Source organism: Sorex fumeus, unplaced genomic scaffold, assembly GCF_029834395.1.
Source record: "Sorex fumeus unplaced genomic scaffold, SorFum_2.1 ptg000007l, whole genome shotgun sequence".
In the NCBI taxonomy this organism is placed as follows: domain Eukaryota; kingdom Metazoa; phylum Chordata; class Mammalia; order Eulipotyphla; family Soricidae; genus Sorex; species Sorex fumeus.
Genome location: NW_026606064.1, coordinates 40,461,602 through 40,487,238, shown reverse-complemented (window position 1 = coordinate 40,487,238; position 25,637 = coordinate 40,461,602). Strand labels below are relative to the sequence as shown.

The 25,637-nt window shown below is 41.2% G+C and overlaps 1 protein-coding gene across 1 annotated transcript in view; it reads left to right on the top strand.

Annotated features, from left to right (window-relative positions):
- Nucleotides 1–355: 355 nt before the first annotated feature.
- Nucleotides 356–25,637, top strand: part of SDCCAG8 (SHH signaling and ciliogenesis regulator SDCCAG8) — a 125,873-nt gene continuing 100,591 nt past the window's right edge. The window contains exons 1-2 of the mRNA XM_056135676.1: nucleotides 356–450; nucleotides 16,257–16,342. Of these exons, the coding sequence (XP_055991651.1) occupies nucleotides 369–450; nucleotides 16,257–16,342 (168 nt within the window). The 5' untranslated portion in view covers nucleotides 356–368. The remainder of the gene's footprint in view (nucleotides 451–16,256; nucleotides 16,343–25,637) is intronic.

Genomic DNA, 25,637 nt, shown 5'->3' with positions numbered 1-25,637 from the left:
TTGGATACAGTTAGGGTAGAGGAGTGCTTTGTTTGCTTAAAGAAGGTAGATAACACTTTTTTTTTTAAGAAAGCGCAGGTGGGCCAGTTAAGTTTGGGAATCTTTGCAATGATATTAATCTTTAATTTCTGTAATACATTCTGTATCATTTATAAATAGAATTTTGCCTTTTGTTTTGTTTTGTTTTTCTTTAGTATCAGAAACAATTTCTTTTCCTTGAAGATCTTCCTTTTGAATAAATGTATATGGTGGTATCCAGATTTTTCTGGATCCTGAATTTCATCATGTTATTGCAGAACTTGCAAATAGAAACATTTTTCAACCAGAAAGTTCCCCCACGAGAAGGTAGTTTCACTTTTTGAGAAGACATGCTAGATCCTCCTTTTAGCACCTCTGAAGTAAAGGAGGATACTCATGCTACCTGGCATGAGCTGCAACCCAGCGATGCAGGTGAGTGAATGCCTGCCCTGATCTGAAGAGCTATTCCATTCTTCCTTCCTTGCATCCTTCCTTTCTTTACCTCCCTTCTTTTTGTTTGTTTGTTTTTTGGCGCATCATCTGACTGTGCTCAGGGCTTGTTCCTGACTTTGTGTTTAGGGATCACTCCTGGAGGGGATCAGGGAACCATAGGGAGTGCCAGAATTTGAACCCATGCCAGTGGCATGCAAGGCAAGTACTCTACCTGAGCCCAACACAGTTCTTTAAGCTCTATATTCTAATGACGCTACTCTTTTCTAGGATTTTATTTTAGAAATACCAATTACTGATTCTCTTGTTTGTTTCCTTTGATTTCCCAATGGCTATATGTAGGATGACATTGCTGTGTCCTTTCACCCTTGCCACAGGGAACTCAGGTTTATTACAGTGCTCCTGAGGCACTTCCATTGCATTCTGTTTATCTGTAAATTCTTCCCTATGGTTTCCTCCCCAACCAGCTAATCAGCTTTTTCCCCAGTCAGACTCTATTAACTTGTAAGGTCAGATTCCTCAGAAATCTATGATTTTATATGTATAAGTGAAATACTGTCTTTCTCCTCTCTTATGTCTTATGAATAGGTTTTTTAAAAATTTTTATCAGTGAAACACCATGAGATATAGTTGTAGACTTACAAATTTTTGTGCTGGGTTTCAGTTATACAATGATCGAGTACCTATCCCTCCACCAGTGCCCATTCTCCACCACCACTGATCCCAGTATCACTGCCACCCCCTACCCCCCCCCATCCCTCCAAGCCTCTGTGGCAGGGCATTCCTTTTGTTCTCTCTCTCATTTGGGGTGCTGTGGTCTGCAAAAGAGGCATTGAGTGGCAATCATGTTTGGTCTATAGTTACTTTCAGCATGCATCTTCCATCCTGGGAGTATCCTCCCAACACCCTTTATTTGGTGCTCCCTTCACTATCTGAGCTGCCTTTTCCCGTAGCATGTGCGACTGGCCTCCAAGCCATGGGGTAAACCTCCTGGTATTTCTTATCTTGGCCATTCTTGGATGTTATTCTCCTATTTTGTTACTTTATGTTCATGAATGCAATCTTTCTATGTCTGTCCATTTCTTTCTGACTCATTTCACTTAGCATGATACTTTCCATGTAGTATCACTTGTATGTAAATTTCATGACTTCATCTTTTCTAACCACTGCATAGTACTACATTGTATAGATGTACCATAGTTTCTTCAACCAGTCATCTGTTCTCGGGCACTCAGGTTTTTTCCAGATTCTAGCTATTGTTAATAGTGCTTCAATGAACAAACAAGTGCAGATGTCACTTCAACTATACATTTTTTTCTTCTCTGGGATATATTCCCAGGAGTGAGTGGTATTTCTGGTCAAATGGGAGCTCAATTTCTAATTTTTTGAGAATTGTCCATAATGTTTTCCAAAAGGGCTGAACCAGTTGGCATTCCCACCAGCTATGAAGTAGGGTCCCTTTCTCACCACATCCACGCCAGCACTGGTTGCTTTTGTTCTTTTGGATGTGGGCCAGTCTCTGGTGTGAAATGATATCTCATTTTTTTTTGATATCTCATTGTTTCGATCTGCACCTTCCTGATGATTAATGATGTGGAGCATTTTCTCATGTGGCTTTTAGCCATTCGGATTTCTTCTTTGAGAAAGTTTCTGTTCATTTCGTCACCCCATTTTTTGATGGGGTTGGACAATTTCTTCTTGTAGGGTTCAACCAGTACTTTGTATATCCTTGATATCAACCCCTTGTCGGATATGTATTGGGCAAATATCCTTTCCCATTCTGTAGACTGTCTCTGTATTTTGGTCACTGTTTCTTTTGAGGACAGAAGCTTCTTAGTTTAAGATAGTCCCATTTGTCTTTCTCTGTTTTCACTTGCGTGGCCAATGGTGTGACATCTTCGAAGATCCATTAGCTTCAGTGTCATGGAGGGTCTTGCCTACTTTGTCTTCAACGTACCTTGTGGATTCTGGTCTGATGTTGAGGTCTTTAATTCATTTTGATCTTACTTTTGTACATGGTGTTAAGCAGAGATCTGAGCCCGGTTTTTTGCACGTAGCTATCCAGTTTAGCCAGCACAACTTGTTAAGAGGCTTTTCTTTCTCCACTTCATATTTTTTGCTCCCTTATCAAATATTAAATGATCATATGTTTGGGAGGAGGTGTCAGTATATTCAACCCTGTTCCATTGGTCTGCAACTCTGCCTTTCTTCCAGTACCATGTTGTTTTAATTATTACTGCTTTGTAGTAGAGCTTGAAGTTAGAAAGGTTGATTCCTCCCATTTTCTTTTTCCCAAGAATTGCTTTAGCTATTCGTGGGGGCTTATTTTTCCATATGAGTTTCAGGAGTGTTTGCTCCATTTCTTTGAAGAATGTCATGGCTATCGTTATAGGGATCGCATGGAATTTGTACAATGCTTTGGGAAGTATTGTCATTTTGACTATGTTAATTCTCCCTATCCATGAGCAGGGGATATCTTTCCATTTTCTCCTGTCTTCTTTTATTTCCTGAAGTAGGGTTTTGTAGTTTTCTTTGTACAGGTCCTCTAAGTATAGTATCATATCATCTGCGAATAGTGAGAGCTTGATTTCCTTTCCAACCTGGATGCCCTTAATATCTTTTTCTTGCCTAATTAGTATTGCAGGTACTTCCAGTACTATATTGAACAGCAGTGGAGAGAGTGGGCATCCTTGTCTCATCTCTGATCTTAAGGGGAAGCTCTCAGTTTTTCTTTATTGAGGATTATGCTTGCTGCAGGCTTGTGGTAAATGGCTTTAACTATATTGAGGAAAGTCCCCTCTATCATTTTCGCGAGGGTTTTCATCATAAACAGGTGCAGGATCTTGTCAAATGCTTTCTCTGCATCTATTGATAATGATCATTGATGAGATGTTGGACTCTATTTGTTACTATTTTGTTGAGGGTCTTCACATCCGTGTTCATCATGGATATCAGCCTATATTTTTCTTTTTTTGTGGTGTCTTTGTTTGCTTTTGGTATTAGGGATATATGCCTCATAGAAACTGCTTGGGGGAGTTTCTGTTTCTTCAATTTCCTGGAAAAGCTTGAGAAGAACTGCAAGAGATCCTCTTTAAATGTTTGGAAAAATTTGCTAGTGAATCCATCTGGACCTGGGCTTTTGTTTTTGGGAAGACTTTTGATTACAGTTTCAATTTCCTTGATGTTAATAGGTCTATTCAGGTATTCCAGATCTTCTTGATTAAGCCTTGGGAGATTATAGGAATCCAGGAATTTATCCAGTTCTTCTAGGTTCTCGTGTTTCATGGCATACTGACTTTCAAAGTAGTCTCTGATGATGTTTTGAATTTCTGTGATTTCTGTTGTGATATCCCCTTCTCATTTCTGACTCGTTTTGTTAGGGTTCTCTCTCTCTCTCTTTTTCTGTGAGTGTTGCTAATGGTTTATCCATCTTGTTTATTTTCTCGAAGAACCAGCCCTTGGTTTCATTGATCTTTCAGATTGTTTTTTGGGTTTCCAGGTAGTTGATTTCTGCTCTAAGTTTTATGAGCTCTTTTTTTTCTCCCTGATTTGGACTCTTTTTGTTGATCTTTTTCTAAGATCTTGAGCTGTGAAGTCAAGTTGTTTTTGTGGGCCCTTTCTTCCTTCCTGAGAAATGCTTTCAGAGCTATAAATTTTCCCCTTAATACGGCTTTAGCTGGTTCTTGGCATATTGAGTACGACATGGGAAGTTTGCCAGACTCTGCCGTGCAGGCAGGATACTTTTGGTAGCCTGCCAGGTTCTCCAAAGGAAAAATAAGATAATAAGATGTCACTTCCGGGAGCTGAGTTTTATAGTCTCTGCATCTTGGCCGTTGATGGAACCAACCTTGTGCTGGTGGCAGCTGGTGGGTGTGACGCCTACCTACTGGAAGATGGGGGTCTGGGTGGAGAAGGCTCAGTCCCAATCCGAGTAGGCTTGGAGACCTTAGCCCCGGGACCTGCATGCCTGGGTTCCTCTGCCAGTTCTTTCATGCATGAGGCCCGTCCAGACATGTGGAGAGTGGTCCCAGCGTGGCCGTGGCTGCCTCCGGAGGTCCTCAGCTCTGGGACTCTGCTCAGGGCGGGGTGTGGGAGAGAAACTCAACCCTCCCCCCTCCAAGGGGCCCCGGTGAGGACAGCCAGGCACGGGAGCAGGAAACTCTGCGCTGTTCTCCTGGGTCTGAGAATGATGGGTCTCATTCTCCTAATCCTGAAAGGGCATTGAAATGGCTCTTTTAAAACCTCAGGGCTAGGAAGAAGGAGACATTATTGGTGCCTGCTCGAGGAAATCGACAAACAACAGGATGATCATGATCGTGATTGTGAGGGCTTTAGCTGCATCCCATAGGTTCTGGTAGCTTATGTCTTCATTCTCATTTGCTTCCAAGTATCTTTTGATTTTGTCCTTGACTTCCTTCCTAACACACTCATTGTTCAACATTGTGTTGTTTAATTTCCAGGTTTTTGATTTGGTTCTCCATGTCTGTGTGTGATTCACTTATCTTCTCAGTGCATCATTGTCTGAAAAGATTGTTGATACTATTTTTATCTTCCTTATTCTATTGAGGTATGTTTTATGTCCTAGCACATGGTCTATTTTGGAAAATGTTCCGTGTGCACTGAAGAAGAATGTGTATTCTTTCTTTTTGGGTGTAAAGCCCTGTATAGGTCTATAAGCCCTCTCTCTTCTATTTCTTCCTTCAAAGCCAATGTTTCCTAGCTAAGTTTTATTCTTGTTGATCTATCCAGAACTGATAAGGCAATGTTGAAGTCTCCAGCTACTATTGTGTTGCTAGCAATGTCCTCCTTAAAATCTGTTAGCAGTTGTTTTAAATATTTAGCTGTTCCCTCATTAGGTGCATATTTAAGAATGTGATTTCTTCCTGTTGTACGTATCCCTCGATGAAGAGAAAATAGCCTTTGCTGTCCCTTCTAATCTTTTTCAACCTGAAATTGAGGTTGTCGGATACTGTATGGCCACCCCAGCTTTTTGAGGGAGCTGTTTGCTTGCAGGATTGTTTTCCATCCTTTAACTTTGAGTCTGTGTTTTCTCTGACTGTTGTAAAGAGTTTCTTGTAGGAAGCAGAATGTTGGGTTCTGTCTCTGAATCCATTTTGCCACTCTGTGTCTCTTAATTCGTGAATTTAGACTGTTGACGTTGAGAGAGATTATTGTTATGGAGTTTTGTGTCATCTTTCTATAAAGGTCTATTGTGCTTGTAGGGTTTGGCTTGTCTTATAGTAGCCCCTTTAACCCTTCTTTTAGGTTTGGTTTTGAGTCTGTGAAGTTCCTGAGCTGCTCTTTTTCTAGAAAATAGTGTACCGTTCCTTCGAGTTTGAGTGAGAGTTTAGCCGGATAGAGAATTCTTGGTGAAGCACTCATTTCAGTGAGTTTTTTCACTATATCCCACCACTGCCTTTGGGCTGGGAGGGTGTCCTTTGATAGGTCTGTTGTGAATGTAAGGGGTGCTCCTTTGTATGTGATTTCCTTCTTTGACCTTGCTGCTTGCAGTATTGTGTCTCTATCCATGGCATTGGTCATTCTAACTATGATAAGTCTTAGAGTGTTTTTGTTAGTGTCTCTTTTAGCTGGCACCCTTTCAGCTCCTTGAATCTGAATGTCTGCATTGTCCAGCTCTGGGAATTTTTCAGCAATGATTTGTTTAAGCGTGGCTTTTTCATTGGGATTGTTTCCCTAAGCTTCTGGTACTCCAATAATTCTAATGTTGTTCCACTTGGAATCATCTCCTAGGACTCTGATGTGCTCTAGAGCTATTTTGAGCTCTCTTGCGATTGTTTATTGTCTGTTGGCTTGGTGCAGCTGATCTTCCAGCTCACTGATTCTGTCTTTAGCTGTATTCATTCTACTGTTGAGGGTAGAGACTAAGTTTTTTTTTTAGTTCATCTACATAATCTTTTATTCATGACATTTCTGTGTGTAGCTTTCCAATTTCTGCTCTCATTTCTTCCCGTATTTTCTCGATTCTTTCTTTCATGTCCTCCTTTAATTTGCTGGATATCTATCTCACTGTTTCATTGAGTTCATTGAACATCTTCATGACTTCATATCTGAATTCTTTCTCAGAGAGGTCCTTTAGGTGAGTAGCACCTACTGAGGCTTCTGGCCTCTTTTCATCTTTGTCCCCACGTGGTGGGGATTTGCGTTTTTCTTCATGTTGGTGTGTAGGTATGGGAACGGAGATGTTACACTAGATTTCTTGGTATGAGTAAATTACCTGCAGCCATGTGAGCATTCGCTGGCCCTGAATTAGGCCAAACCCACTTCTGCAGAAGCCACGCCCACTTCTTAGGGGGCCACAGCCCCACAGGAACCTGGTTGGGGCGGGGGAAGGGTACTAGCTGAGAGGGGAAGAAGACCGGCACACCATTGGGTATGAAGAGGGAAGAGGCTCAGGGCTGCTTTTGTTCCAGGGTCCTAGAGGGTGCCTGGGGCTTTGCACGGCGAAAGCCAAGTCCTGGGTTCAAATACTGGTGGGCAAACTGACCTGGATGGGATAGACCGGCACACCATTGGGGACAAAGAGGAAGAGGCTCAGGGTTGCTTTTATCCCAGGGTTCTAGAGGGGAGGGGAAGGACGCACAGCACTTGCACTGAGAAATCCAGGTCCCAGGTTTGAATACTGGAGGATTAACTGACCTGGGAGGGGAAGAAGACCAGCACAGCGTTGGGGATGAAGAGGAAGAGATTCAGGGCTGCTTTTGTCCCAGGGTCCTAGAGGACCCCTGGGGCGCTTGCACGGAGAAAGCCAAGTCCCAGGTTCAAATACTGGCGGATTAACTGACCTGGGAGGGGAAGAAGACAGGCCCAGTGTTGGGGACCTGAATAGTTTACTTTACAGCAATGTCCTTTTTGTGTAGATACAGGAAGACAGTTAATATTATGCTTTGTAACTTAGGATTTAATTGGCTTTGAATATTATTTACTCCCAGGCATCTGCTTTCTCAACTTAAGCCTTAGTTGCCCTTAGTTCCTAGCACCTTTAAAGCAGGGTCCCAACGAGGGACTGAATGGACCCAGGGCAAGTGGTGAGCTATCCTGGCATGGAAATGGGCCAGGTCAAAGTGCCACGGTTCTTTTTTTTATTTATTTACTTTTTTTTTATTAGTGAAACACCACGAGGTACAGTTATAGACTTACAAATTTTTGTGCTTGGGTTTCAGTTATACAATGATCAAGTACCCATCCCTCCACCAGCGCCCATCCTCCACCACCACAGGTCCCAGCATACCTCCCACCCCCCATCCCCCCCCATCCCACTCTGCCTCTGTGGCAGGGCATTCCCTTTTGTTCTCTCTCTCCTTTTGGGTTCTGTGGTTTGCAAGAGAGGCATTGAGTGGCAATCATGTTTGGTCTATAGTCTACTTTCGGCATGCTTCTCCTATCCTGGGAGGATCCTCCCAACACCCTTTATTTGGTGCTCCCTTCTCTATCTGAGCTTCCTTTTCCCCTGGCACGTGTGGCTGGCCTTCAAGTCATGGAGCAAAATTCCTGGTACTGGTCTGGCCACTCCTGGGTGTTAGTCTCCCATTATGTTACTTTATGTTCCCCAGATGAATGCAGTCTTTCTGTGTCTGTCCCGCTCTTTCTGACTCATTTCGCTTAACATGATACTTTCCATGTAGTACCACTTGTATGTAAATTTCATGACTTTATCTTTTCTAACAGCTACATAGTACTCCATTGTGTAAATGTACCAAAGTTTCTTTAACCAGTCATCTGTTCTTGGGCACTCAGTTTTTTTTCCAGATTCTGGCTATTGTAAAGAGTGCTGCAATGAACAAACAATTGCAGATGTAACTTGTACTATACTTTTTAGCCTCTCCGAGGTATATTCCCAGGAGTGGTATTGCTGGGTCAAATGGAGCTCAACTTCTCATTTTTTAAGAATATTCCATACTGTTTTCCAAAAGGGTTGGACCAGTTGGCATTCCCACCAGCAGTGAAGGAGGGTCTCTTTCTCGCCACATCCACACCAGCACCGGTTGCTTTTGTTCTTTTGGATGTGGGCCAGTCTCTGTGGTGTGAAATGATATCTCATTGTTGTTTTCATCTGCATCTCCCTAATGATTAATGATGTAGAGCATTTTCTCACGTGGCTTTTAGCCATTCAGATTTCTTCTTTGAGAAAATTTCTGTTCATTTCCTCGCCCCATTTTTTGATGGGGTTGGTTGTTTTCTTCCTGTGGAGTTCAACCAGTACCTTGTATATCCTTGATAACAACCCCTTGTCAGATGTGTATTCAGCAAATATCCTTTCCCATTCTGTAGACTGTCTTTGTATTTTGGTCACTGTTTCTTTTGAGGTAAAGAAGCTTCTTAGTTCAAGATAGTCCCATTTGTCTATCTCTGATTTTGAAAGTGCCACGATTCTTAACTATAAGAGTTTGATCATAGACAAATACTGTCATGATCCAAAAGTAACAACGAGACTAGGACCCTGCTAGGGATAGGAAAGACTATATGGCCTGAGAACTGTAGTCTGAGATCGAGATGGCCCTAGGAGAGCAATTCTATAAGCTTAAAGCATTTCTTACTGTGTCCATACAAATTGATTTATATTATGTATGCTTATATGTTCGTTGGACAAGGAGAGGAGAAACACACCCAGGAGATTCCGTTCTAGGGTGGGTCATCCTGCTGAGAAAGTATCTGTCCTAGAGGCTTTCCCTGAGGGAAAGAACTTTACCCCTATTGATTGTGACCACACCTATGTGTAAGCCCCAATCCCTCATGCTTTTGGGTTTTTTTTTTCATTTTTATTCATTTATTTTTTTACAGTTGTAGATTTACAATTTTTTTTTGTGCTTGGGTTTCAATTATACAATGATCAGATACCCATCCCTCCACCAGTGCCCGTTTTACACCACCATGGATAATGTCCCTCCCACCCCCATCACCCCATCCCCCCCTGCCTCTGTGGCAGGGCAATCCCCTGTGTTCTCTCTCTCTCCGTTTGGGTGTTGTGGTCTGCAAAAGAGGCATTGAGTGGCAAACATGCTGAGTCCATAGTCTACTTTCGACATGCATCTCCCCTCCTGGGAGGATCCTCCAAACATCCTTTTATTTGGTGCTCCCTTCTCTATCTGAACTGCCCTTTCCTCTAGGATACCCGGCTGGCCTCTAAGTTATGGGGTAATCCTCCTGGTGCTGATCTCAGCTATTCTTGGGTATTAATCTCATACTTTGTTACTTTATATCCCCCAGATGAATACAATCTTTCTATGTCTATCCCTCTCTTTCTGACTCATTTCGCTTAGCATGATACTTTCCATATTGTACCACTTGTATGTAAATTTCATGACTTCATCTTTCCTAACAGCTACATAGTACTCCATTGTGTAGATGTACCAAAGTTTCTTTAACCAGTCATCTGTTCTTGGGCATTCAGGTTTCTTCCAGTTTCTGGCTATTGTAAAGAGTGCTGCAATGAACAAACAAGTGCAGATGTCACTTCGACTATACCTTTTTGCCTCTCTGGGATATATTCCCAGGAGTGGTATTGCTGGGTCAAATGGGAGCTCAATTTCTAATTTTTTGAGAATCGTCCATACTGTTGTCCAGAAGGGCTGAACCAGTGGACATTCCCACCAACAGTGAAGGAGTGTCCCTTTCTCGCCACATCCACGCCAGCATTGGTTCCTTTTGTTCTTTTGAATGTGGGCCATTCTCTGAGGTGTGAGATGGTATCTCATTGTGGTTTTGATCTGCATCTCTCTGATGATTAATGATGTAGAGCATTTTCTCATGTGCTTTTTTGCCATTCGGATTTCTTCTTTGAGAAAGTTTCTGTTCATTTCATTGCCCCATTTTTGGGTGGGGTTGGATGTTTTCTTCTTGTGGAGTTTAACCAGTATTTTGTATATCCTGGATATCAACCCCTTGTCAGATGTGTATTCGGCGAATATCCTTTCCCATTCTGTAGACTGTCTTTGTATTTTGGTCACTGTTTCTTTGGAGGTGCAGAAGCTTCTTAGTTTAAGATAGTCCCATTTATCTATCTCTGTTTTCACTTGCTCGGCCAGTGGCGTGGCATCTTTGAAGATACCATTAGCTTCAATATCATGGAGGGTTTTGCCAACTTTATCTTCAATGTACCTTATGGTTTCTGGTCTGATGTTGAGGTCTTTAATCCATTTTGATCTTACTTTTGTACATGGTGTTAGGCAGAGTTCTGAGCCTATTTTTTTGCATGTAGCCGTCCAATGATGCCAACATAATTTATTAAAGAGGCTTTCCTTACTCCACTTCACATTACTTGCACCTTTATCAAAGATTAGATGATCATATGATTGAGGGGAGATGTCAGTGTATTCAACCCTGTTCCATTGGTCTGCAGTTCTGCCTTTGTTCCAGTACCATGCTGTTTTAATTATTACTGCTTTGTAGTACAGTTTGAAGTTAGGGAGGTTGATTCCTCCCATTTTCTTTTCCCCAAGAATTGCTTTAGCTATTCATGGGGGCTTATTGTTCCATATAAATTTCAGGAGTGTTTGCTCCATTTCTTTGAAGAATGTCATGGGTATCCTTATAGGGATTGCATTGAATTTATACAATGCTTTCGGTAGTATTGCCATTTTGACAATGTTAAATCTCCCGACCCATGAGCAGGGGATATCTTTCCATTTCCTCATGTCCTCTTTTATTTCCTGAAGTAGCGTTTTGTAGTTTTCTTTGTACAGGTCCTTTACTTCCTTAGTTAAGCTGATTCCTAGGTACTTGATTTTCTGGGGCACAATTGTGAACGGGATTGTTTTTTTCATGTTGCTTTCTTCTCTCTCACTGTTTGCGTATAGGAAAGCCATGGACTTTTGGGTATTGATTTTATAACCTGCAACTTTACTATACGAGTCTATTGTTTCTAGGAGTTTTTTGGTGGAGGTTATTGGGTTCTCTAAGTAGAGTATCATATCATCTGCGAATAGTGAGAGCTTGATTTCTTCCTTTCCTACCTGAATGCCCTTAATATCTTTTTTTTGCCTAATCGCTATTGCAAGTACTTCCAGTACTATATTGAACAGAAGTGGAGAGAGTGGGCATCCCTGTCTCGTCCCTGATCTTAGAGGGAAGGCTCTCAGTTTTTCCCCATTGAGGATGATGCTTGCTGTAGGCTTGTGGTAGATGGCTTTAATTATGTTGCGGAAGGTCCCCTCTATACCCATTTTGGCTAGGGTTTTCATCATAAAGGGGTGCTGGATCTTGTCAAATGCTTTCTCTGCATCTATTGATATGATCATATGCTTTTTATCTTTTCTTTTGTTGATATGATGGATTATGTTGATTGATTTTCGAATGTTAAACCATCCTTGCATCCCTGGGATGAATCCTACTTGGTCATGGTGTATTATCTTTTTGATGGGTAGTTGGATTCTATTTGCTAGTAGTTTGTTGAGGATCTTAGCATCTGTGTTCATCAGGGATATCGGCCTGTAATTCTCTTTCTTTGTGGTATCTCTGTCTGCTTTTGGTATCAGTGTGATATTTGCTTCGTAGAAACTGTTCGGAAGTGTTTTTGATATTTCAATTTCGTGGAAAAGCTTAAAGAGCATTGGGAGTAAGTCCTCTTTAAAGATTTGGAAGAATTCACTAGGGAATCCATCCGGGCCAGGACTTTTGTGCTTGGGGAGACTTTTTATTACCATTTCAATTTCCTTGATGGTGATAGGTCTGTTCAGGTATTCCAGGTCTTCTTGGTTCAGCCTTGGGAGTCTGTAGGAGTCTAAGAATTTATCCATTTCCTCGAGGTTTTGATGTTCCGTGGCATAAAGCTTCTCAAAGTACTCCCTGAGGATCCTCTGAATTTCTGTGGTTTCTGTTGTAATAACCCCCTTTTCATTTCTGATTCGATTTATTAGGGTTTTCTCTCTCCCTTTCTTTGTGAGTTTTGCTAGCGGCTTATCGATCTTGTTAATTTTCTCAAAGAACCAGCTTTTGGTTTCATTGATCTTTCGGATTGTTTTTTGGGTTTCCATCTCATTAATCTCTGCTCTGAGTTTTATTATTTCCTTTCTCCTGTTCGGGTTGTGCTCCTTTTTTTGGTCCTTCTCCAAGCTCTTAAGCTGTGAGGTTAGGTTACTTATGTGTGTTCGCTGCTCCTTCCTGAGGAATGCTTGTAGAGCTATAAACTTTCCTCTTAACACAGCCTTTGCTGTGTCCCATAAGTTTTGGTAACTCGTGTTCTCATTTTCATTCGTTTCTAGGAATCTTTTGATTTCCTCTTTGATTTCCTGTCTAATCCACTCGTTGTTCAATAGTGCACTGTTTAATTTCCAGGTGTTTGATTTAGTTTTCTGTTTTTGTGTGTGATTTACTTCTAATTTCAGCGCATTATGGTCTGAGAAAATTGTTGATACAATCTCTATCTTCTTAGTTTTATGGAGGCATGTTTTGTGGCTCAGCATGTGGTCTATCTTGGAGAATGTTCCATGGACGCTTGAGAAGAATGTGTATTCAGCTTTTTGTGGATGAAGTGTCCTATATATATCTACTAAGTCCCTTTCTTCCATTGTTTCCCTCAAATGAAGTATGTCCTTGCTAAGCTTGAGTCTGGTTGATCTATCAAGAGGTGACAAAGCAGTGTTGAAGTCTCCCACTAGTATTGTGTTGCAATTGATGTCTTTTTCCAAATCTATGAGTAGTTGTTTTAAGTACTTTGCTGGTCTCTCATTAGGTGCGTATACATTTATTATTGTAAGTTCTTCCTGTTGTATAGATCCTTTGATCAATAAGAAATGGCCTTCATTGTCTCTTATGACCTTCCTCACTCTGAAATCGATGTGGTCTGATATAAGGATGGTTACCCCAGCTTTTTTATGGGAGCTGTTTGCCTGTAGGATTGTTTTCCAGCCTTTGACTCTGAGTCTGTGTTTGCTTTGACTATTGAGATGCGTTTCTTGCAGGCAGCAGAATGTTGGGTTCAATTTTCTAATCCATCCTGCCACTCTATGTCTTTTAATTGGTGCGTTTAGCCCATTGACATTGAGAGAGATTATTGTTATGGGATTTTGTCCCATTGTTCTGTTAAAATTTGGTGTATTTGAGGGGCCTTTCTTGCCTTAAAGTAGCCCATTTAGTTGTTCTTGTAACCATGGTTTTGAGTCTGTGAAGTTCCTGAGCTGTTGTTTGTCTGTGAAACTGTGTGTTGTTCCTTCTATTATGAATGAGAGTCTCGCTGGGTAAAGTATTTTTGGAGAGGCATTTATTTCATTGAGTTTTTTCACTATGTCCCACCACTGTTTTCGGGCCATGAGGGTTTCATCAGAAAAATCAGCTGTGAATTTTAAGGATGCTCCTTTGTAAGAGATTTCTTTCTTCGATCTTGCTGCTTTCAGAATTTTGTCTCTGTCTAAGGTTTTGGTCATTTTGATCAGAATGTGTCTTGGGGTATTTTTATTCGGATTTCTTCTAGCTGGTACCCTTCGGGCCTCCTGAATGTGGTCACAAGTTTTCTTCAGCTCTGGAAACGTTGTAGCAATGATGTCTTTGACAGCTTCTTCTTCATCAAGGTTTTCTTCCTGTCCCTCTGGGACTCCAATAATTCTTATGTTACCCCTCTTGGCTTCATCCCGATCTTCTCTTGCCATCTGTTCGCAAATTGTGAGTCTCTTTTCCATTTTCTGCTCTTTTCTGGAGAGTCTCTGAACTTCATCTTCGAGTTCACTGATTCTGTTCTCAGCAGCTGTTACTCTGCTGCTGAGGCCTTCCACTGAGCTTTTCAATTCGCCTACGAGATTTTTCAGGTCTGATATTTCTGATTGCATTTTCCTCATTTCTGCCTTCAGGTCCTCTTGTCTTCTATTGGCATTGCTTTCCATTGTTTCTTTTAATTCCCTAAGCATCCTAAGTAGCTCCCTCCTGAATTCCTTGTCAGAGAGGTTGTCTAACACTACAGTACTGTTGGTGTCATCTGGGCTAGACTCTTCAATATGAAAGTTTGGTGGGCTTTTGCGTTGCTTTACCATTGTGAGAGGTGTGGTTTAGTCCTTCACGTTCACTGTTACTATTCTGCTTGATATGCAGTGTGAGTTAAGATAGGCTTATGAGTTATTGGCTACTGTGTTTCTAGTGGCTGAGCTAAAATAGAGAAGTTTCCATCTAAGAAAGTAGCTTATGGTTCCTATGGCATACGTAGTGGGAAAATATTTCGCGGTCGCGTTAGCGGCCGCGGCTCCGGAAAGAGTCCCTGGCACTGGCGAGGAGTTGGGAACGTCTCCTGTTTGGAATTGGAGCCGGTCATCTTTGTTGCCCAGAGCTGGGCCTCCGTGCCCGTCCCGCGCAGCTCAGGGGTTGAAAACCGGCTGTCTAGGGGCTGGATCTAGGTGCGCGTGCCCAGAAAGGATGCTTTTGGGTTTTAACTAGACTGTAAGAGTGGGCTGGGGCAGCTAGCAAAAGAAAAGTGAATGGACCATGTGTTAAACTACGGTGCCATGCCTCCCCGGGAGGGAAAAGGTGTTGTTCCCTTCCGCCTTTTTCCCCCCTGGCAGCAAGGTGGCCGCTGCCTCAGAGCTTATAGGAAAGCCAGAGCTGGCGGTGATGAGGCAACTGCAGTCTCATGGGAAGGGGGGCGGTACCGGCATGTCCTTCACGCCCTACCAAGATCACGAGTTGCCCCCCCACGAGCGACTCTCCAGCATGGCAATAACACCAGACACACAGAAACCAATCTCGTAATTATCTGGCTCTTTGCAGAAATTCTCATAACCAGCTATAGAAAACAAAATATTTCACAATGCCTTTTCAGCAATTCTGATTGTTTGGGGGAAATTCTAAACAATAATGGTGCATCTTTTGTCGAAATAGTGAATGTAATCAATGTAGAGAAGAGTTAAGTGGAAATCATCTGCCTCTCAGGCATTTGGAGGAGTGGGAGGGGGAGTATACTGGGGTTCTTGGTGGTGAAAAATGAGTACTGGTGAAGGGAAAGGAGTTTGATCATTGTATGACTGAGATTTAAACCTGAAAGCTTAGTAACTTTTCCCACAGTGATTCAATAAATAAAGGTCACGGTCCTCCCATTGTTCATTGATTTACTTGAGCGGGCCCCGTAATGTCTCCATCGTGAGACTAGTTGTTACTGTGTTTGGCATATTGAATACGTCACAGGTAGCTTGCCAGGCTCTGCCGTGCATGCGAGATACTCTCGGTAGCTTCTCCGAGAGGGGCGGAGGAATCGAACTCGGGTCGGCCGTATTGCCTGCGTGCAAGGCAAACACCCTACCACTGTGCTATCGCTCCAGCGATATTTATATTTAAATAATTCAAAAAGAAAAAAAAAGAGTGGGCTGGGGAATCAAGATCCATACTCCAGAAGGAGAAGGAGAAAGGGGATCCAGATTCCAGAGCGAGAAGGAGGATAAAGGGGGATCGAGGAGGAGAATGAAGTAGCATGAGGGAGGAAGAAGGAGGAGGAGAATCAGAGGAGAATGGACATGGGAATGGAATAAACTGCAACTAACATTAACCACCCTGGCCCTCATTTCCTTCCTTCGCTTGCCCATCACTATCAACCCCCCCCCCCCCCAGTGTGGGGAACCAACGTGGGATTACCGAATGCAGGCAGCGAGAGAGACAGACCACTGCCGTCTTTTTGAGTTTACACAGCTATAGGCTGAAGTATATGAAGTATGCCCATATAAAACCTTAGTATATCCTTTCAAGATCATGCCAAACTATTCCTACAGCCACATTTTCCTTTGCTTCCTCCAATAAAAGTGGGTGGGTGATGATACGCTTTTGTTCTTAAGTTAACATGCCTTTGCTTTCCTCTACAGTTAATCAACTCGAAGCTTTGTTTTACCAACAAGCAACTGAGGAAAATGAGGTATCCCTATCAAGAAGACAAAAGGTATCCTTGTTGGTAAGTATTGGTTTCTGAAACCTGACAAAAAAAGTGATTAGTTTTCTAGCTAAATTTTAATGTTTCAGTGTCACTGTAATAATGCATGTTATGGATAAATTCTGGATAGGGCATCCTTAGTAGGATAAAGGTATAAAATCTTTTATTTTGATTAAAGAGAGACATTTTGACTTTTAATTTTATTAGTCATTTGAAAAATCTGAGAGTTAAAGTAGAACAGAACAATTGTTTTGTGTATGTTAGCAAATATAACAAACAATACAGGAAAATATTAAGCATTGCTTCAATTTTTGCTTGTTTTTTGAGTCATACCTGAATGTACTCAGGACTTACAAGGATCACTCCTGACAGGCTCAGGGAACCATATGGGGTACTAGGGATTGCGCCTGGGTTAGTCATGTGCAAGATAAATGCCCTACCTCCTGCACTGTTGCTCTGGCCCAAGCATCGCTTCTTTAAAAATTGTATCTATATTTGATATGTTTTGTTTATTATCTGGGGGTATTGGACAGGGTAAGTGGGGCCATACCTAGCTGTTCTCAGGGCTCACTCCTGCCTCTGTACTCATGATATACTCCTAGCATTGTTCAGGGGGACCATATACAGTGTCAGGCACAGTTTCTCCATCACCTATTTGATTATTTTTAAAATACTGCTTTTCTTATTTTTTTTAAATTTTGTGTCCTCAACTCAAAACCCCTGCTCAGAGAAAACTATCAGCTTGCTGCTTGGGGGTCAAAATTGGTGGTTTTGTGAGACAGTGCTGGTCAGTGAATCTAGGTATGCTGAACACTCAGCACGTTGATCTATCTCTCCAGCCCTATTTTATATTACTTTCAGAATCTGGTGGTTATATCTTTTTAAATACTGTTGGTTTGAATATGAAAACTGAGTATTTAATCCTTTTCTGCATTCTACATGTTTTTTTGTTTTATATAGTTGGTATATAGTTTCATATATATTTTATCTTTGGGTACTCAGTTCTCACTCATTGGTCAGAGAGCCCATCCTTATTCCAGTGCCATGATTTTTTGACACTTTATAGAATAATTTCAATTTAGGTAATGAGTTGTCTCCCAGTTCCTTATTTCTCAGTGTATCTTTTGACTATTTGGGATATTTTACGGTTCCATATAAACTTTATCATTGATCACTCTGAGTCCTTGACACAGAATTTGGTTTATGTTTATATATGACTATATAAATTTGTCTTTAAATATAAAGAAACTTATATGATAATTTAGATAGGATAGTCATTTAGGTTGTATTGATTTTTCCAATCCATAAAGGTAAAGGTAGAGGCCCTCCCGTTGTTCATCAATTTGCTCGAGCGGGCCCAGTAACGTCTCCATTGGAGACTTTGTTGTTACTGTGTTTGGCATATCGAATACGTCACGGGGAGCTTGCCAGGCTCTGCCTGAGCAAGTATCTGCCATGCGGGCAAGATACTCTCAGTAGCTTGCTGGGCTCTCTGAGAGGGGTGGAGGAATCGAACTCGGGTTGGCCATGTTGGCTGCGTGCAAGGCAAACGCCCTACTGCTGTGCTATCGCTCCAGCCCATCAGCAAGGAATATTTTTATATTTCATAAGGTCTTCTATCTCTTTTTTAAGTGACATTGTTTTTATGGTATACATATCTCATATTATTTATTAAATTGCTTTCAAGGTCCTTGATGGTTTTGGACACTATTTTGAATGGAGTAGACTCTGATCTCTTATTAGTTAACTATTTGTACATAGGAATGCAGTAGATATTTGTGCAGTGAATTTTATTTTATTTTATTTTTGCTTTTTGAGTCACACCTAGTGATGCACAGGGGTTACTCCTGGCTCTGCACTCAGGAGTTACTCCTGGCAGTGCTCAGGGGACCATATGGGATCCTGGGAATCAAACCTGGGTCAACCGCGTGCAAGGCAAATGCCCTACCCACTGTGCTGTCTCTCCAGCCCTGTGCAATGAATTTTAAAGCCAGTCATCTTGCTGAATTGGCTTATTGTTTCTAGGAGCTTTATTCTATTGGGGGCCTTCTATGTATATTATGTCATCTAAAAGAGTAATACTTTGATTTCTTATTTTACAATATTGATGCCTTTGATTTGTTTTTCTTTCCTGATTGCCATTTCCAGAACTTCTATTGTTATATTAAATAATTATTAACAAAGGGCTAGATATATAGTATAGAAGGTAAGGGACCTGATTTTGGTCCCCAGAAGCCTATATGGTCCCATGAGCCTTACCAGAAGTGATTTCTTTTCCTTTTTTTTTTTAATGTATTAAATCACTATGAAATACAAAATTGCAAAGTTATGTCAGTCGATTTCTGAGCACAGAGCCAGGACTAGCCTGTGAGCACTGTAGGGTGTGTCCCCCAAACCAACAAAATAAAAAGAAGGAAAGAAAGAAAAATAGCTATAGAGAACATTCCTGTCTTGTGCCTGATCTCAGTTACCTTTTCTTTTTTTTTTCCAGTAATGTAATTTATTTAACTCAATGGATCCAAGTTATATTTCAACATGCAATCAATATAAAAGATATTAATTTTGCATTTTTCTAGCAAGTTTTTTAATTAATTTATTTATTGAATCACTGTGGGAAAAGTTACAAAGCTTTCAGGTTTAAGTCTCGGTCTTGTAATCATCATACACATTTCCCTTCACCAGTACTTATTTTTCACCACCAAGAACCCCAATATACCCCCTCTCCCAACCCTTCCAATACCTGTGAGGCAGATGAATTCTAGTTAACACTCTATCTACTTTGATTAGATTTGTTGTTTCGACAAAATATGCACCATTATTATTTAGAGTTTACACCCCCAAATCAGACCTGCTGAAAAGGCATTGTGAAATAATTTGTTTTCTACAGCTGGTTACAAGAACCAAATGATTTTGGATTTATGGTATTTTACTTATTAAGCCTGGAAGTATTTCTGCTGAGAGTCAGATAATTATAAGATTGATTTCTGTGGCTCTAGCGCCATGGCCCTGCTGGAGAGCCGCTCGTGGGGGCAACTTGTGACCTCGGTAGGGCGTGAAGAACGAGCCAGGAACGCCCCGCTTCCCATGAGGTTTCAGTCACCCCGTCACAACTGGCTCATTCCTGGCTTTCCAAAAAGCTCCGAAGCAGCCGCCATCTTGCTTTCCAGAGGGAAAAAGGCAGAAGGGAGCAACACCCTTTTCCTTCCAGGCAGGCATGGTGGCATGGATTAACGCATAGTCCGTTCACTTTTCTGCTGCAAGCTGCTGGGCTCTGCATTAAGTCCTTGTGCTTCTGGAGCCATGGCCCTGCTGGAGAGCTGCTCGTGGGGGGCAACTCGTGACCTCAGTAGGGCGTGAAGGACGACCCAGGAACGACCCCCTTCCCATGAGGTTTCAGTTGCCCATCACAACTGGCTCATACCTGGCTTTCCAAAAGCTCCGAGGCAGCCGCCATCTTGCTGTCCAGAGGAAAAAAGGCAGAAGGGAGCAACACCCTTCAGAGTTTCATTTTCTCTATATTGAAAATCATATTGGCTGTAGGTTTCTATGTAATGGGCATTACTATCTAGTGGATGTTTCCTTCCACCTGTGTCTTATAGGATCATATGCTATTTGGTGTGATATAATTATGGCTGTCCTGCTTTTTCCCCCTCCTACTTCTATTAATTGCTTTTCTTTCTTTTACTCTGAACCTGTATTTATTCTGTGAATTTTGGTGTATTTCCTGTAAGCAGCAAATGTATGCATTTTGTTTCCTGATCTATCCATCCAGATCTATGCCCTTTGATGGGAAAGTTTAATTTATTGATATTCAGAGTTAGTATTGATATGAAGGGCAGTGAGTTAGCATTTTTCTGTGTGGGGATAGGTTGTTTTCACAATTGGCAGTTTGCATTTTATAGGTGGTCTTTCAGAAATTCAGAGTTAGTTTAGCTATAGCAAATGTCACCAGCTTCTGTTTGTTTTATAAACACAAAACACAAATTACAGTTTTACAGGGCTCTAATATTGACATCTAATATATTATATTGGATTGAAAGTTTCATTTCATATTAGATTGAAAGTTTCATTTCATTTAGTGCATTGAATATGTCATTCCATTCTTTTCTTGCTTGTTTGGTTTCGTATAAAATGCATTGTGATTCTTATGTTCTTAACATTGTATTTGAGGTATTTCTTCTCTTTGATGCTTTAAGTAATCTGTTTTGTTTTTGTTAGTTTTTGCCATTATGATTACATTCTGTCTTGGTGGTGTTCTGTTTTAATCTGTTGTTTGGTACTCTTTGGGTGTCTCTGTGTCTCTTTCTCTCTTTCTTTTTTTATTGTTTGTTTTTGAGTTATATTCTGCATTGCTTAGGGGTTACTTCTGTCTCTCTGCTCAGATATCACTCCAGGAAAGACTAGATGGACTCAATAGCATGCCAGGTGTTTGACCTGGGTCAGCATCTTGCAAGGTAAGCATTCTGCTTGCTATACTGAACCAGCGTCAGCATCAATCAAGGCAAGCATTCTGCTCACTGTACTTTTGGTCCCATCTTTGGATCTCTTTAATCTGTGCAGAAGCCTTCCTTCAGAGACTAGTAAAATTCTGGAGCTATTATCTCTTCCATTATTGTTCTTCCCTTTTCTCTTTTCCTCTCCATATTTATATGATTTGAAAATTATTCCTCTTGCTGTTATCCATTTGATATTTTATATTATCTTCCATTTTGAACTTAATTTTTAATTTTGCTGCTTCGTAATTGTTGATGGCTCATATTTTGTCTTCAATTTTGCTAAAAGAACTGTCAGCATTCAGAATCTAATGGCTTTCTATTATATATTTTTTAGCTCCTTCAATTTGTATAGATTCTTTCATACAGTAAATAAATTATTCTCTGAATTCATTGTTTCTTATCCAGTACTTGCATAGTTTCTATTGCCATTGTAGAATGTAGACTTGACATTCTTCACATCCAGGCTTGAAAATTTGGTGAACTTGAACACTTGCCTCTACTGCTATACCAGTCTGCCAGTGCTTCTGAATTTATTTGTTTTCCCATTATTCTTAGAGTTTTGTGGATGCTGACAATGAAGCTTTATATTCCTGCTTTTCTGGTTACTGAGCTGATTAGTTACGTTATACTCACAGATCACTGCTTATTCCTTTGTTCAATTTCCATTACTATGCAATGGTCTTTCAGCAGGATTGGTGACATAGATACATTTCCTTTCTTTTAGGTATGGGGCTTTCATGTGAGTATTTTGGCATTGACTTAAGGTCTTGTAGTTTCCCACTAGCCCTCATAGTATGTGAGGTAAACGGAGTACAGCTGTTTCAGGACACTCATTTTTTGCTCAGTTCTGTGTATCAGTGGCTACTGGGACTTTGGAAGGTGTGGGGCGAGTGGTAGGAGGTTGTGGCAACGAGAGTTCTCCAGGTGTGGTAGAAGGGGTAGGTTTCCAGGTACTGTCACCACACTTGACTGAAACACTCATAATGTCTCTATGCTCATGGGTCACTCCTGCAGGTTCTCTGGGAGTCAGATGGTATGGGGGTTCAAATCCATGCTTACTGCATTCAAAGTATGTCCTCAGCCTGTTGATCTCTCTCCAGATCTTCTACACTTTTTGATATGTCCTTCTCTCAGTGGTATGAGGTGATGGCTCATTGTTTTTATTTGCGTTTTCTTGATTGTAAGTGATGAAGAGCACTTATTCCTTATACTTATTGACTGTATATCTGTAGAAATGTCTGTTCATCTCTTCTCCCCATTTTTGATGGTTATTTTTTTTTGGTAGTCAATTTTAAGAATGCTTTATATATCTTTATTTATCTTTGATATTAGGCTATTGTCTGATGTGTAGTGACAAAAATTTTCTCTCAGGCTATAATGTAGTCCCATTAGTTTCTTTTCGATTCTGTTGACTTTGAGTGACATTGAGCACTGACAGCACCTCTAGAGTTTGCAGATATGCATATTATCATGTAGAGTCTTACTTTTGGTTTCTTTTATATAATCTATGGATTCAGATCTAATGTTGAGGTCTTTAATCCATTCTAAATTCACTTTTCTTTATGGTGAAAAATAGGGATCCACCATAATTTTTTTACATATGACAGTTTTCACATCACCGGTTGTTGAAAAAGCTTTCCTTTTTACACTTCACACATCTAAATCCTTTTTCCAAGATTACCTGAGAGTCTTTCTCCGGACCCTCATTTATATTCCAGTGATCTGAGAGACTGCTTAATTCTAAAACTGACAGTCTTGGCTCCTATAACTTTATAGTACAATTTAAAGTTGTGAAGAAAAGCCTCTCATCCTTTTCCATGCATATTTTGAGTATTTGACGGAAGGTATTTTTTTTTAAGTAAGTAAGTAAAGTAAAGGCCCTCCCGTTGATCATCGATTTGCTCGAGCGGGCCCAGTAACGTCTCCATTGGAGACTTTGTTGTTACTGTGTCTGGCATATCGAATACTCTCGGTAGCTTGCCGGGCTCTCCGAGAGGGGCGGAGGAATCGAACTCGGGTCAGCCATGTTGGCTGCATGCAAGGCAAACACCCTACCCGCTGTGCTATATAAATTTTAACAGTCACTGTCACTGTCACTGTCCTCCCGTTGTTCATTGACTTGCTCGAGCTGGCCCAGTAACGTCTCCATTGGAGACTTCGTTGTTACTGTGTTTGCCATATTGAATACGTCACGGGGAGCTTGCCAGGCTCTGCCGTGCGGGCGAGATACTCTCGGTAGCTTGCCGGGCTCTCCGAGAGGGGCGGAGGAATCGAACTTGGGTCGGCCATGTTGGCTGCGTGCAAGGCAAACGCCCTACCGCTGTGCTATTGCTCCAGCCCAGTTTTAACAGTATGTTCTTAAAAATGCTATTATGATTGAACTACAGGTTATCATGCTGAATAAAGTCAGTCAAAAGGAAAAGGACAGTTACAGAATTTTTTCTCATGTGGAATATAAAGACAGAGCAACAGAGCAAATAGCTAAAGGTAACAGAAATGGTCAGTGGTCATTTGGTCCACAGAACAAAATTTCTGGAGGAGTAATGTACCCCCTCTACATTGGGACATTGATGGAGTAAAGCAGACACTCTGATGGTGGGTGGTTTTTGTAATGATATATGCATGAAACTAATAATATTGTAAATCATAGTACCTTTATTAAAGATGGGGTGAATTCCATGAGAAGTTTTTTAAATTTATAATTACTTATATACCATTTATTTAAAGAATTGTTCGTAATAGTGTTAGGTTAGGCACATAAAGTTCCAGCACCCGTTCCACCACAAGTGTGACCTTCCCTCACACCAAAAAAATGCCATGGTAATTACTATGGGACTGCATTGATTCTGTATAGTGCTTTGGGTAGGATTGTAATGTTAACAGTGTCAATTCTTCGACATTAACAGGGAATGTGTTTCTATTTCTTTGTGTATTCTATTTTTTAATAGTGATTTATGGTTTTCTTTGTATAAGATTTTTTTTCTCCTCTGCTAGTATGATTTCCAAATTAAATTTAGAAATTTAATTGTGGGGCTCAACTGTGAATTATATTTTTTAGGGCTGAAACAATAGCACAGCAGGTAGAGCATTTGCCTTGCATGCAGCCAACCTGGATTCGATTCCTCTGTCCCTCTTGGAGAGCCCAGCAAGCTACCAAGAGTATCCCACCCGCACAGCAGAGCCTAGCAAGCTCCTCGTGGCGTATTCGATATGCCAAAAACAGTAACCATAAGTCTCACAATGGAGACGTTACTGGTGCCCACTCAAGCAAATTGATGAACAACAGAAGGACAGTGCTACAGTGCAGAAATAATTATTTTTTGTCACATTTCACTACATGTAGAAATGTCATGGATTTCTGCATATTAATGTAGCTACTTTACTAATTAGGTTTATTGATTCCAGGAATTTTTTATGGATTTTTTTAAATTTAAATATATATTTATGATCTATATGTATATTATTAACATAATTTTATATCATCTGCAAATCTTGATAATTTGACCTCTTTTTTAATGTAGCTCTTCTAAATATCTCTTTCCTAACTTCTGTGGTAAGAACTTCCAATACTATATTGAAGAATAGTGGTGAGGGGCTGGAGAGATAGCACAGCGGGTAGGGCATTTGCCTTGCATGCGGCTGACCTGGGTTTGATTCCCAACATCCCATATGGTCCCCTGAGCACTACCAGGAGTGATTCCTGAGTGCAAAGTTGTGTAAACTCACTCAAGAGGGGCGCGCACCCACAGCGGCGGTGGCTCTATCTCTCCCGCCGCCCGCGTTAGGTAGTCTCACCCTTCTCCCACCCCGGTGAGGTCGATGGCGATGGTCAGGCAGAGGAAGGAACGAGGGCCAGGCTGGTAGGTATTAGTCGTAGTTTATTCTGATTCTCTCCTCATCTCTCCTTCTGTCTCTGCCCCCATGCTACTTCATTCTCCTTCTCCATCCCCCTTCATCCTCCTCTTCCTTCTGATCCTCTCTGAACTCTCTTCTTCCTTCTGCCCCAGCCCACTCCTACAGTACAGTTAAATCCTCTCTCCATGAGGAATTGGGGAAACAATTACACATAGGTGTGGTCACAATCAATAGGGGTAGAGATAGAAGAAGAGATGAGGAGAGAATCAGAATAAACTACGACTAACACCAACCAGGAGTAACCACTGAGCATCGCCAGGTGTGACCTAAAAAAAAAAAAAAGAATAGTGGTGAGAGTTGACCTTCTTGTCTTTTGCCTGATTTAGTGGAAAAACTTTCATTTTTTTCCCCACTGAGTATGATGTTAACTTTGGGTTTGTGGTTAACAAATATCAATGTATTGAGGATACATTTGACCCAGCAATACCACTCCTGGGAATATATCCCAGAGAGGCAAAAAAGTATAGTTGAAGTGACATCTGCACTTGTTTATTCATTTCAGCACTCTTTACAATAGCCAGAATCTGGAAAAAACCTGACTGCCCGAGAACAGATGACCGGTTAAAGAAACTTTGGTACATCTACACAATGGAGTACTATGTAGTTGTCTTTGTTCCAGTACCATGCTGTTTTAATTATTACTGCTTTGTAGTAGTTTGAGGTTGGGGAAGGTGATGCCTCCCATCTTCTCTTTTTTTTTTTTTTTTTTGCTTTTGGGGTCACATCTGGCGCTGCACAGGGGTTACTCCTGGCTCTGCACTCAGAAATTACTCCTGGTGGTACTCAGGGGACCATATGGGATGCTGGGAATCGAAACCCAGGTCAGCCGCGTGCAAGGCAAATGCCCTACCCACTGTGCTATTGCTCCAGCCCATTGACGATAATGCTTGCCATAGGCTTGTGGT